General features: G+C 46.9%; 1 protein-coding gene across 6 annotated transcripts in view; it reads right to left on the bottom strand.

The window, feature by feature from the left end:
• Window positions 1–13904, bottom strand: part of LOC109869101 (host cell factor 1) — a 61242-nt gene extending 47338 nt beyond the window's left edge. For 3 of the 6 annotated variants that reach the window (XM_031804398.1, XM_031804400.1, XM_031804402.1), the window contains exons 1-10: window positions 12518–12776; window positions 11954–12144; window positions 11019–11167; window positions 10629–10789; window positions 5677–5873; window positions 4255–4339; window positions 3961–4067; window positions 1687–1866; window positions 805–1101; window positions 394–545 (exon numbers count right to left, since the gene is read on the bottom strand). In XM_031804398.1, the coding sequence (XP_031660258.1) occupies window positions 394–545; window positions 805–1101; window positions 1687–1866; window positions 3961–4067; window positions 4255–4339; window positions 5677–5873; window positions 10629–10789; window positions 11019–11167; window positions 11954–12122 (1497 nt within the window). In that variant the 5' untranslated portion in view covers window positions 12123–12144; window positions 12518–12776. Of the gene's footprint in view, window positions 1–393; window positions 546–804; window positions 1102–1686; window positions 1867–3960; window positions 4068–4254; window positions 4340–5676; window positions 5874–10628; window positions 10790–11018; window positions 11168–11953; window positions 12145–12517; window positions 12779–13683 lie in introns of those variants that run through there. The other 3 variants (XM_031804397.1, XM_031804403.1, XM_031804401.1) reach the window with 3 other exon arrangements.
• Window positions 13905–14490: the final 586 nt, after the last annotated feature.

Raw genomic sequence — 14490 nt, 5'->3', positions numbered from 1 at the left:
GATGGAACCAGAAGGAACCCTGTCAGATGGAACCAGAAGGAACCCTGTCAGATGGAACCAGAAGGAACCCTGTCAGATGGAACCAGAAGGAACCCTGTCAGATGGAACCAGAAGGAACCCTGTCAGATGGAACCAGAAGGAACCCTGTCAGATGGAACCAGAAGGAACCCTGTCAGATGGAACCAGAAGGAACCCTGTCAGATGGAACCCTGTCAGATGGAACCAGAAGGAACCCTGTCAGATGGAACCAGATGGAACCCTGTCAGATGGAACCAGATGGAACCCGTCAGATGGAACCAGAAGGAACCCTGTCAGACGGAACCAGAAGGAACCCTACACAGTGCACTACATTTGACCAGAACTCAGACCATAAATGTATTTATTTATTCATACGGTTCCCTGTGCGACCTGGGCCGGCACCACCATTCGGACCCCAGCAGGAAGTGATGTAACCATGACAGGGGATTTCCCGCCCTGGTTGGCCTGTCTCACCGTGACGATGGAGGCGCCTGTGGTGGAATGGGGAGCAGACACCTTAAGAATAGCTGAAGAGGAGAAACAATAAAACCCTGTTTAGAAGGTTGCTGATCTGGAATGAAACCATTTGATTTTGATGTAAAAATAATAATAATAATAAATAATAATAATAAAAATTATTTAAAAAAGAAATTGTTTAGACAGCATGTCTTTTCCTTCACCATAGCCTTTACAATCTACTTAGCTTTGAAAAGTTAGAGAACTGAAACTACAGCATCTAAAATATCACAGTAACAGCCTAAAAACTGTTGTGTAAGTAGCGGTTACCTGGTCCGCGAGCAGGAACTGGACTCCCAGGCATGGAGGGGACCAAGGTGATGCCCTGGAGAGGGTGGCCCTGGGCGGACACTGCCGAGGCCGAGACGGGGCTTTTGGGGGAGGAATTGACCGGCAGTGGCGTCGCGGGGCTGACGCCGGGCGTGGTGGCGGCCGGGGCGGGGGGGATATCGTACTTCTGCAGCTGTAACAGGTAGGTGTCTGCAGTAGGTACCGCCCCCCAGCTCACCTCCAGGCTACTGGTGTTGGCTCTCACCAGCTGTACCCTCGACGGGGGGCGGGGCTTCTCTGTGGGGAGACGAATAAAAACAGAGCAGCAGTTAGGATTTAAATAACAACCTGAATAAATCATTTACATTTTGTAATTTAAAAAATACATTTACAATTAACACACGCCGACTGGTGAATAACCAGCGTCACGCCGCCGACTGGTGAATAACCAGCGTCACGCCGCCGACTGGTGAATAACCAGCGTCACGCCGCCGACTGGTGAATAACCAGCGTCACGCCGCCGACTGGTGAATAACCAGCGTCACGCCGCCGACTGGTGAATAACCAGCGTCACGCCGCCGACTGGTGAATAACCAGCGTCACGCCGCCGACTGGTGAATAACCAGCGTCACGCCGCCGACTGGTGAATAACCAGCGTCACGCCGCCGACTGGTGAATAACCAGCGTCACGCTGACTGATGAATAACCAGCGTCACGCCGACTGGTGAATAACCAGCGTCACGCCGACTGGTGAATAACCAGCGTCACGCCGACTGGTGAATAACCAGCGTCACGCTGACTGATGAATAACCAGCGTCACACTGCCTGATGAATAACCAGCATCATACTGACTGATGAAGTGACAGGTAGAAGCACACTCACCTGTCTCCAGGTACCAGAGGTCCTTACAGCACACCTGGTTGTTCCAGGCCTTGCGGTAGCCGTCCCGTCCGCTCCAGACGTACAGACGTGAGTTGATGGCCACGGAGCAGTGTCCAGCTCGGGCCCGAGGGATATTATCCTCTAGAGAGTCCAGTAGAACTGACTCCCACACCATCGAGTCTGGTAAAATATGATGTTATCGTCAATGGAAACAGTAGAGGACAAGAGGAGCAGCATTTTACATGGATCAGTTGAGAGGTACATTGTTACCGAGGTATGTTTGTCAGTCAGAATTTAGTTTTTTTTAGGGGATTTCTTTGGTTGTTGCATTTTTGTGCTTCACTGCTGACTGTGTTTGTACTCAACGTTTTATAAAAACTGGGCATCAAATGTGGTAATTTTTAGGCCATTTTATCTAAGAGAGTGGTGTGTTGGGTCAGCCTGACATGCCTAGGTTGAGACAGGCCAGTAGGTCGGTCAGCCTGACATACCTAGGTTGAGACAGGCCAGTGTGTTGGGTCAGTCTGACATACCTAGGTTGAGACAGGCCAGTGTGTCGGTCAGCCTGACATACCTAGGTTGAGACAGGCCAGTGTGTTGGGTCAGTCTGACATACCTAGGTTGAGACAGGCCAGTGTGTCGGTCAGTCTGACATACATAGGTTGAGACAGGCCAGTGTGTGGGGTCAGCCTGAGATAACTAGGTTGAGACAGGCCAGTGTGTGGGGTCACCCTGACATACCTAGGTTGAGACAGGCCAGTGTGTCGGTCAGCCTGACATACCTAGGTTGAGACAGGCCAGTGTGTTGGGTCAGTCTGACATACCTAGGTTGAGACAGGCCAGTGTGTGGGGTCAGCCTGAGATAACTAGGTTGAGACAGGCCAGTGTGTGGGGTCACCCTGACATGCCTAGGTTGAGACAGGCCAGTAGGTCGGTCAGCCTGACATACCTAGGTTGAGACAGGCCAGTGTGTTGGGTCAGTCTGACATACCTAGGTTGAGACAGGCCAGTGTGTCGGTCAGTCTGACATACATACATAGGTTGAGACAGGCCAGTGTGTCGGTCAGCCTGACATACCTAGGTTGAGACAGGCCAGTGTGTCGGTCAGTCTGACATACATAGGTTGAGACAGGCCAGTGTGTCGGTCAGCCTGACATACCTAGGTTGAGACAGGCCAGTGTGTCGGTCAGCCTGACAGGCCAGTGTGTGGGGTCAGCCTGACATACCTAGGTTGAGACAGGCCAGTGTGTCGGTCAGCCTGACAGGCCAGTGTGTGGGGTCAGCCTGACATACCTAGGTTGAGACAGGCCAGTGTGTGGGGTCACCCTGACATACCTAGGTTGAGACAGGCCAGTGTGTTGGGTCAGGCTGACATACCTAGGTTGAGACAGGCCAGTGTGTGGGGTCAGCCTGAGATACCTAGGTTGAGACAGGCCAGTGTGTGGGGTCACCCTGACATACCTAGGTTGAGACAGGCCAGTGTGTCGGTCAGCCTGACATACCTAGGTTGAGACAGGTCAGTGTGTTGGTCAGCCTGACATACCTAGGTTGAGACAGGTCAGTGTGTTGGTCAGCCTGACATACCTAGGTTGAGACAGGCCAGTGTGTCGGTCAGCCTGACATACCTAGGTTGAGACAGGCCAGTGTGTTGGTCAGCCTGACATACCTAGGTTGAGACAGGCCAGTGTGTGGGGTCAGCCTGACATACCTAGGTTGAGACAGGCCAGTGTGTGGGGTCACCCTGACATACCTAGGTTGAGACAGGCCAGTGTGTTGGGTCAGGCTGACATACCTAGGTTGAGACAGGCCAGTGTGTGGGGTCAGCCTGAGATACCTAGGTTGAGACAGGCCAGTGTGTGGGGTCACCCTGACATACCTAGGTTGAGACAGGCCAGTGTGTCGGTCAGCCTGACATACCTAGGTTGAGACAGGTCAGTGTGTTGGTCAGCCTGACATACCTAGGTTGAGACAGGTCAGTGTGTTGGTCAGCCTGACATACCTAGGTTGAGACAGGCCAGTGTGTCGGTCAGCCTGACATACCTAGGTTGAGACAGGCCAGTGTGTCGGTCAGCCTGACATACCTAGGTTGAGACAGGCCAGTGTGTCGGTCAGCCTGACATACCTAGGTTGAGACAGGCCAGTGTGTCGGTCAGCCTGACATACCTAGGTTGAGACAGGCCAGTGTGTCGGTCAGCCTGACATACCTAGGTTGAGACAGGTCAGTGTGTTGGTCAGCCTGACATACCTAGGTTGAGACAGGCCAGTCTGACATACCTAGGTTGAGACAGGCCAGTGTGTTAGTGCACTTCCACTCCTTCTCGTGTGTCGCTACTTTGACGTCATCCATCACCAGGGGAACCCAGCCTCCGAACACGAACATCCTGTTACAGAACAGACAGGTGAGGAGGGAGAGAGGAGAGAGGTGGGACAGGTGAGTTTGTGAGGAATAAAGATGGCCATGAGTATGATCCTGTGACTCAGTTGGTAGGAGCCAGCAATGCCAACTCAGTGGGTTCAATTCCCACAGGGATCACATATGCACATTTTAAAACATGACATTGAACTCACTTGTTGGTGATAGTTGTGGCAGAGTGGAGACTGCGAGGGAGAGGAGCTGTTCCGTTGATCGAGGGCTTATTCCATGTGAGGGTGTCTGCAGAGGAAAGCAAACAACTTATCCAGCCACTGTACTAAAAAATTAAATAAAAAAAGGTCTCCATTTTAAATAATTTCAGCCCAGGTAGTAGGCTTAATCTGGGCCCAGAAAACCTACTAGAAAGATCCACTATACCACTTCATAGTGTATTATCTCGGACTGTCTGCGGTCGTAGCTTTTCTCCTGTCCTGTGGTTCAGCGTAACCGTAATAGTTTTAACGTGGGATTTTAGTGCTTTTGATCCTGCTGTGTAAAGTGACTTTGGGTGTCTTAAAAAGCATTATAATACTAATTATACTAATTATAATAATACTAATTATAATACGAATAATAATTATACTAATTATAATAATTCTAATTATAATATGAATAATAATTATACTAATTATAATAATACTAATTATAATACGAATAATAATTATACTAATTATAATAATACTAATTATAATACGAATAATAATTATATTAAGTATGATAATACTAATTATAACAATTAACATTGTAATAATAATACCAATAATAATACTAATTATAATACCAATAATTATAATAATACTAGTAACACTACTAATAATAACAATTATAAAAATACTAATAATAATACTAATTATAATACGAATAATAATACTAATATTAATTCTGATAATACTAATTATAATACGAATAATACTAATTATAATATGAATAATAATTACTAATTATAATACGAATAATAATAATAATTGTATTAATTATAATAATACGAATATTAATTATGATAATACTAATTATAATACGAATAATAATAATTTTATTAATTATGATAATACTAATTATAATACGAATAATAATTATATTAAGTATGATAATACTAATTATAACAATTAACATTGTAATAATAATACCAATAATAATACTAATTATAATACCAATAATTATAATAATACTAATAACACTACTAATAATAATTATAAAAAATACTAATAATAATACTAATTATAATAATAATAAACCTAGATCGTGCAATAGGCTACGTTTACACACACAGCTCTATTTGGATAATTTTTTACACTATTTGGTCTGTTGACCAATCAGATCTTTTGACCATAATTGGATAACCTGTGTAAACACAGCCTGTGTAGGTGTTGAACACATCAGCCAAGCACATAACATGATATAACGACGTGATGCCCAACTGCACAGTCGATAACGTACCACGCAGCCAGCCATTGGTTGATACCACGCAGCCAGCCAGTCAGCGTGTCACTGTACTGTGAACACCATGTGTATCCTGTCTAGACAAATTAACTTGATTTGACTTCCTAGTCGGGCAGGAAACTCGAGCCGTCACTCACCTATGTCTAAGATCCACAGATCCCCCAGACGACAACCACTCATGCCTCCATAGATGACCAGACGGGACTTCTCTGTGTAGACGACGGCGGTGTGGCTCTCTCTGGGCGGGGGCAACACCCCGTAGGTGATGGGGATGTCCCAGCCCACCACACTAGAGCCGGCACGCAGCTCCAACGTATACAGATCGTTCAGGTATCTGAGTGGAGGAAAGGAAACACAGGTACATTTTATTCTGTTCCATCATTACGCTGTAAGAAAAATACTAGATTGTGTTAAATGTTGCTATGTTTTGACAAGGCCTACATTAACACCATCCAAACACCACACTGGATGGTAGACCCCCCCCCCCCCTCCCCAGAGTTAGCTGCGGGCAACGATGTTCCTCTGTCTCATGATGATTACAGCCTCCCTTCATCTGGTTATAGGGTTATAGTCAAGGGGTCTGAATACTTTCCAAATGCAACTGTATATAAAATAATTATTCATTCAAACGAAGTAAGAAATCCCCCCCTGTGCTACTTTAGAAATCCCCCCGTGCTACTTTAGAAATCCCCCCGTTCTACTTTAGAAATCCCCCCCTGTGCTACGACACGACTAAAGAAATCCCCCCCCTGTGCTACTTAAGACATCCCCCCTATGCTACGACATGACTAAAGAAATCCCCCCCTGTGCTACTTTAGAAATCCCCCCTGTGCTACTTTAGAAATCCCCCCCTGTGCTACTTTAGAAATCCCCCCGTGCTACTTTAGAAATCCCCCCCTGTGCTACGACATGACTAAAGAAATCCCCCCCTGTGCTACTTTAGAAATCCCCCCTGTGCTACGACACGACTAAAGAAATCCCCCCTGTGCTACGACACGACTAAAGAAATCCCCCCGTGCTATGACATGACTAAAGAAAAATCCCCCCGTGCTACTTTAGAAAATCGCCCCGTGCTACTTTAGAAAATCACCCCTGTGCTACTTTAGAAATCCCCCCCTGTGCTACTTTAGAAATCCCCCCCTGTGCTACTTTAGAAATCCCCCCCTGTGCTACTTTAGAAATCCCCCCCGTGCTACATTAGAAATCCCCCCCTGTGCTACTTTAGAAATCCCCCCGTGCTACTTTAGAAATCCCCCCCTGTGCTACTTAAGAAATCCCCCCCGTGCTACTTAAGAAATCCCCCCCCTGTGCTACTTAAGAAATCTCCCCCTGTGCTACGACACGACTAAAGAAATCCCCCCCTGTGCTACGACACTACTTAAGAAATCCCCCCCTGTGCTACGAGACGACTAAAGAAATCCCCCCCTGTGCTACAACACGACTAAAGAAATCCCCCCCTGTGCTACGACACGACTAAAGAAATCCCCCCCTGTGCTACGACACTACTTAAGAAATCCCGTACCAATCCTGTCTCGGCGCTCTACAGACAATTCTTTCGACGTCATGTCTTGGTTTTTGCGCTGACATGCACGGTCAACTGTGGGATCTTTATATAGACAGGTGTGTGCCCTTTTCAAATCATGTCCAATCATTTGAATTTAAATGGAAACAGGATGCACCTGAGCTCAAAGCAATGGGTGTGGATAATTATGTAAATAAAATCCTGTTGTCACTTTCATGATGGGGTATTGTGACATCATTATGGGGTATTGTGACATCATTATGGGGTATTGTGACATCATTATGGGGTATTGTGTGTAGGTTGATGAGGAAATAAATCAAATGAATACATTTTAGAATAAGGCTGTAACGTAACAAAATGTCAAGGGGTCTGAATACATTCCAAATGCAACTGTATATAAAATAATTATTCACTCAAAATATTTAGTTGTTTCTATTACAAAGTAGACCTATGTCATTAACATTTTAAGACGCCATTGGTCCTTTATGAGTTCTATTGCTGCGCCGAACACGCTTGATACTCCAGGTGTAACTGCACGTGTAAAACAATGCCACCCGCACAATTGAAAGAGTAGAGAAGTAAATGTGGTAGCGATAGAAAACTGGGATTCCTCTTATTTATTTTAACAAAAGGCCCAAACTGCTTTCAATAGTTTTCCCGGAATTGCATGAAGAATCACAAGGCCCCCCCCAGTGGGTGGTGAGGACAGCCCAGTACGTCACTGGGAACATGCTCCCCCCCATGGGTGGTGAAGACAACCCAGTACGTCACTGGGAACATGCTCCCCCCCATGGGTGGTGGAGACAACCCAGTACGTCACTGGGAACATGCCCCCCACCCCCCCAGTGGGTGGTGAAGACAACCCAGTACATCACTGGGAACATCCCCCCCCCCCAGTGGGTGGTGAAGACAACCCAGTACGTCACTGGGAACATGCTCAACCCCCCCACCCCCCCAGTGGGTGGTGAAGACAACCCAGTACGTCACTGGGAACATGCTCCCCCACCACCCCAGTGGGTGGTGAAGACAACCCAGTACGTCACTGGGAACATGCCCCCCACCCCCCCAGTGGGTGGTGAAGACAACCCAGTACGTCACTGGGAACATGCTCCACCCCCACGGGTGGTGAAGACAACCCAGTATGTCACTGGGAACATGCTCCCCCCCATGGGTGGTGAAGACAACCCAGTACGTCACTGGGAACATGCCCCCCACCCCCCCAGTGGGTGGTGAAGACAACCCAGTACGTCACTGGGAACATCCCCCCCCCCCCCCCCCGTGGGTGGTGAGAGACAACCCAGTACGTCACTGGGAACATGCTCCCCCACCCCCCCAGTGGGTGGTGAAGACAACCCAGTACATCACTGGGAACCCCCTGGGAACACCCCCCCCCCCCCCCCCCCCCCCCCCCCCCCCCCCCCCCCCAGTGGGTGGTGAAGACAACCCAGTACGTCCCTGGGAACATACAAACCCCCCCACCCCCCCAGTGGGTGGTGAAGACAACCCAGTACGTCACTGGGAACATGCTCCCCCACCCCCCCAGTGGGTGGTGAAGACAACCCAGTACGTCACTGGGAACATGTCCCCCACCCCCCCAGTGGGTGGTGAAGACAACCCAGTACGTCACTGGGAACATGCCCCCCACCCCCCCAGTGGGTGGTGAAGACAACCCAGTACGTCACTGGGAACATGCCCCCCACCCCCCCAGTGGGTGGTGAAGACAACCCAGTACGTCACTGGGAACATGCTCCCCCACCCCCCCAGTGGGTGGTGAAGACAACCCAGTACGTCACTGGGAACATGTCCCCCACCCCCCCAGTGGGTGGTGAAGACAACCCAGTACGTCACTGGGAACATGCCCCCCACCCCCCCAGTGGGTGGTGAAGACAACCCAGTACGTCACTGGGAACATGCCCCCCACCCCCCCAGTGGGTGGTGAAGACAACCCAGTACGTCACTGGGAACATGTCCTCCACCCCCCCAGTGGGTGGTGAAGACAACCCAGTACGTCACTGGGAACATGTCCCCCACCCCCCCAGTGGGTGGTGAAGACAACCCAGTACGTCACTGGGAACATGTCCCCCACCCCCCCAGTGGGTGGTGAAGACAACCCAGTACGTCACTGGGAACATGTCCCCCACCCCCCCAGTGGGTGGTGAAGACAACCCAGTACGTCACTGGGAACATGTCCCCCACCCCCCCAGTGGGTGGTGAAGACAACCCAGTACATCACTGGGAACATGTCCCCCACCCCCCCAGTGGGTGGTGAAGACAACCCAGTACTTCACTGGGAACATGTCCCCCACCCCCCCAGTGGGTGGTGAAGACAACCCAGTACATCACTGGGAACATGTCCCCCACCCCCCCAGTGGGTGGTGAAGACAACCCAGTACATCACTGGGAACATGTCCCCCACCCCCCCAGTGGGTGGTGAAGACAACCCAGTACGTCACTGGGAACATGTCCCCCACCCCCCCAGTGGGTGGTGAAGACAACCCAGTACATCACCGGGAACATGTCCCCCACCCCCCCAGTGGGTGGTGAAGACAACCCAGTACATCACCGGGAACATGTCCCCCACCCCCCCAGTGGGTGGTGAAGACAACCCAGTACATCACTGGGAACATGTCCCCCACCCCCCCAGTGGGTGGTGAAGACAACCCAGTACATCACTGGGAACATGTCCCCCACCCCCCCAGTGGGTGGTGAAGACAACCCAGTACATCACTGGGAACATGTCCCCCACCCCCCCAGTGGGTGGTGAAGACAACCCAGTACATCACCGGGAACATGTCCCCCACCCCCCCAGTGGGTGGTGAAGACAACCCAGTACATCACCGGGAACATGTCCCCCACCCCCCCAGTGGGTGGTGAAGACAACCCAGTACATCACCGGGAACATGTCCCCCACCCCCCCAGTGGGTGGTGAAGACAACCCAGTACATCACTGGGAACATGTCCCCCACCCCCCCAGTGGGTGGTGAAGACAACCCAGTACATCACTGGGAACATGTCCCCCACCCCCCCAGTGGGTGGTGAAGACAACCCAGTACATCACTGGGAACATGTCCCCCACCCCCCCAGTGGGTGGTGAAGACAACCCAGTACATCACTGGGAACATGTCCCCCACCCCCCCAGTGGGTGGTGAAGACAACCCAGTACATCACTGGGAACATGTCCCCCACCACCCCAGTGGGTGGTGAAGACAACCCAGTACATCACTGGGAACATGTCCCCCACCCCCCCAGTGGGTGGTGAAGACAACCCAGTACATCACTGGGAACATGTCCCCCACCACCCCAGTGGGTGGTGAAGACAACCCAGTACATCACCGGGAACATGTCCCCCACCCCCCCAGTGGGTGGTGAAGACAACCCAGTACATCACCGGGAACTGTTTTTATTTTTTATATTTTTTTAAGGTATCTGTGACCAACGGATGCATATCTGTATTCCCAGTCATGTGAAATCCATAGACTAGTGCCTAATGAACATTTGAATTGACTGATTTCCTTATATAAACTGTAATGAATTTGATTTTGTTCAGTATATATTGATGTAGTGTACCTGGGGATGTTGTTCTTGGGGTCCTCGCTGTCGTTAGCCAGTCCTCCGAAAAGGTAGCATTTGTTCCCTACCAGGGAGAAGCTGTGGCCCAGACGGGGACAGGGAGGAGGGCCGTTCTTAGGAGATTTGGCCTTCAGACGCTTCCACTCCCAGCGGCTAGCCTGTGGACAGCCGGAGAAAATAACATCATGCAGATGATAACTCACTAACAAGCTTGGGTGTGGCCCTACGATCTCCAACTAGCCTAGGCTAACATCTGATGCAAAACAGAGAAATTGGTTTAAATTGACAGACTACAATATACAGATTTTGTTTGTGCAAACTGTTGTGTTTTACACCCCAATGTCTCACGAAATAACTATCGGTGTATTCTGTGGGCTGAGCGTGTACCTGCAGTTCATACAGATCGTTGCTGTATTTGCCATATTCCACCATCCCTCCGAACACCAGCAGCCTGGTGCCATCGCACACAAAACCATACGCAGCACAGCCAGGCGGGATATCACCACGGACAGCAGGAATGAACCACTGGTTGGTCGCTGAAACACAATTAACTCTTAGATTAATGACAACCCCTGCTATTTAACAAATGTTACTGTAGTAATAACCTGCTTAACTACAAAATGTCAAAAGCCACAGTCTGAGGATTCCAGTGATTTCAATTAATAATATAGTCTACCAAATATGCCAATATGGAAAGTCATTCTTGATGCTTCACCACTGATAGACCATAGAAATACAGTGTAAATGGCAGGCTTTTTTTGTTGCATTTTTGTTTAGCGGCCAACTATTTGACAAGCCATTTTGACAGTGCTCAGGTACGCTTAAAAAAATAGCACAACATAGAATGCATCGTGGATTAGTGTTTAATAACGATTGATCTTTGTTGATATTTTGACGTTGCTGTTTTCTATTAACCCGCCATTTCTCTCTGGATTTTCTCTCCAATCAGCACCCAAGGCGAACCATTACCCACATAACTAACTACTGATCCCATTACATTTCACGGCACGTCAACACTGGCGCTTGCTTACCTTGCAAAATGATGAGCAATACAGAAGTCACATTTGAACCATGTACCAAACACATAGGTGCATTGCTAATTCACTATGTTCAACGACAATGCATAAGCGGATTAAGTACTTGGTTAAAATAATATGTATAGGTAGTTTGCTAGCCAACCATACATTCTATTTCTATATAATATCTGACTAGCACAATTTAGCGGAAGCGCTAGTTAGAATCCAATTGCAAAAAAATGTTAACGATAGGATTTAACCATATGTACTAAATGTATGCATGAACCACTGGACGTTAAACCTTACCTGTGTTATAAACGTGCAACTCATCCACAATTCCTTCATTGCCCCCCCCGAAAACGACCATCAATTCTTTGATTGCAACCGCACGGTGCCCATGTCGGGGCCGGGGGACAGGACCGGACCAACCCAAAACCCGCTTCCACCGTGGCTGCAGGACTGAGCCAGATGCCATTGTGCCGGGAGATGAAGTTCCTCTTTGAGTGGAAAAAATAAATCCAAATTGAAAAGCTTTTCAATATTAGTTGAAAATTGAGATAAATAGCTAAAAGTATAACAATGCTAAATGAACTAGTTCGCTCCTGTCAGGAATAGCAAGCTAGTTGGCTAACGCTAAGCTAACAGGATTAATAACCGCGTCCTGCTAAAATACTGCACACAAAAAAATATATATATATATAAAATCAAGATGTGTTTGTTTTGATCCCAGTTCAAGTCCAATTGTATATAGTTGTATTGAGAATAGGTCCAGGCGGCTGTGATTCTATCTTACACTAGCTAACAGTAGCAAGCAAGCTTATTTAGCCAAGAAGAAGCTAAATAAAAAATCTATGGGAGCCGCCATTTTACCTTGCTCGACGCTTTGCAGAAAATTTGTACAAAAAAAAGCCGGCAGGTCAAAACAACATAAATCCGTAACACCATGAATGCACAGCCATTTATACAAAAATTAATTATGTAAAATAAAATGGTGTTACTCGCAGTCAACTTTGTGCATCTCTTCAAAATTCACACAATACATTTTGTTTGTTGTGTTTTGCAGTTAATAGTTCCACATAAGCAAAACGGTGCGATTCAATGGGTGCCGCCATCTTGGCGCAAACTAACCACCCAAAATGGCCGACACAAATTAGGCGCTGAACCCAGTTTGCTAGTTACGACTGAATTATTTTTTTTATTATAATTATATATATTTACGAGTTAGCTTCCTTCCACGTATATAATTTACAATCCAAATGTACATTTGGATATTATTGTCCCGGGAAGGTAGCCACACCAGCTGTTTATTTTTTCATGCTTTTATCATGAGCAGAAATGCATATTTAATTTTATTCAGGACATTTTTATTTTATTTAGATGCAGATATGTTGATTTAATTGTAATCTGTTTCCAACAGTACCACTCCAATTGTCATCTCTAGTAATTGTTGCTAAAGTTCCAGGCAGGCAATGTTCATTTGTGTTGTTTTGTTGTACTGTGATGGTACCTGACAAAAGCTAGCTAGTTAGCTGTCAAAAAGGCGCTGGTTTAGCTAACAGCTAGCTAGCTAACACTAGTGAAGCATCTTTGATAGTCCGCTAGCTAGCTAATACTGCAAATCAAGATTCAAAATAACATTACTGACAGATTATACATAGCATTTCAACAGAACAACCCAGATAGCATTTAGCATACAGCTATTTAGCTTCTTAGCTAGCTCTCTCGTTAACGTTAGCTTCCGGCTTAGAAGCTAAAGTTAATATCCTTCTTGACCAAGTACAGCTAGTTATGAATGACGAGCAACCTTAGTACAAACCTAACATGGTAGAATAATTTGGGGGGAAATTTTAAGTTGAACTTCTTTTATTAACGTATCTTTCATTGAAGCATTAACAGTTATAAATTACTTTTCCTTATTAGCCTTGCTAGCAAGTTAGCCAACTTCCCTCAAGAAAAATGGCGGAGATACCGTCACAACAAAAAGCAACGAGAAAAAAAAAGAAAAGTTGAAATTATCAATACCACATTATACTTACACGTTAATTGTAACTAATCAAAAGTCTCGAGAGCGGGACTCAATTTAAGAAATTGCACCCAGATAATTATATCAGTTAAAATGAGAAGCTAGTACTGTCTTTGGCTACTTCTCATGCCGCCCAGGAAGCCGCCATTTTCTCATCTGCAGCAAACAAACACCAGTATCCAGAAGCCCATAGTGGAGATGGCGAGCAAAGTGGCTTGCTGAAACCAGCAAAGGCTGTCTCACCACTCCAACAACAGGGCAAAGGTTTGCAGGACACTACATGGCATCAATTGGCCTAGACCAGGTTGCATGTAAATGGTTGAAAAAAACAACTTCACTGATAGAACTCAATGTATTTTTGTTCAGTGTAGTAGAAAGCAGATTATGAATGTTGACTAAATATCGGTCCAAGACTAGCGAAATCATCTATATGAACGCAGTTTATCATAGCGCAGTGGCATCCAAACAAGTTTCACCATCATTGTAGAGTTGTAGTTATTTTGTTGCTTTGATTTCAGAAGTAATTTCTGAAGATCATTATTTAATGTAATTAGTGATTCATTTACATCTGTCCCTCATTTTAAGGTCAATCCTGTTACGTGAACTGAACTGTATTTTTAAAAACAAAAATCTAAAGGAACATCTACACTGAACAAAAAGGTAAACTGTTGGTTTCATGAGCTGAAATAAAAGATCTCAAAATGGTACATAAGAACAAAAAGCTTATTTCTCTCAAATGTTGTGCACAAATGTGTTTACATCCCTGTTAGTGAGCATTTCTCCTTTGCCAAGATAATCAATCCACCAGACAGGTGTGGCA

The sequence above is a fragment of the Oncorhynchus kisutch genome, linkage group LG24, assembly GCF_002021735.2.
Source record: "Oncorhynchus kisutch isolate 150728-3 linkage group LG24, Okis_V2, whole genome shotgun sequence".
Classification (NCBI taxonomy): domain Eukaryota; kingdom Metazoa; phylum Chordata; class Actinopteri; order Salmoniformes; family Salmonidae; genus Oncorhynchus; species Oncorhynchus kisutch.
This window is presented reverse-complemented; position numbering and strand designations above follow the sequence as displayed.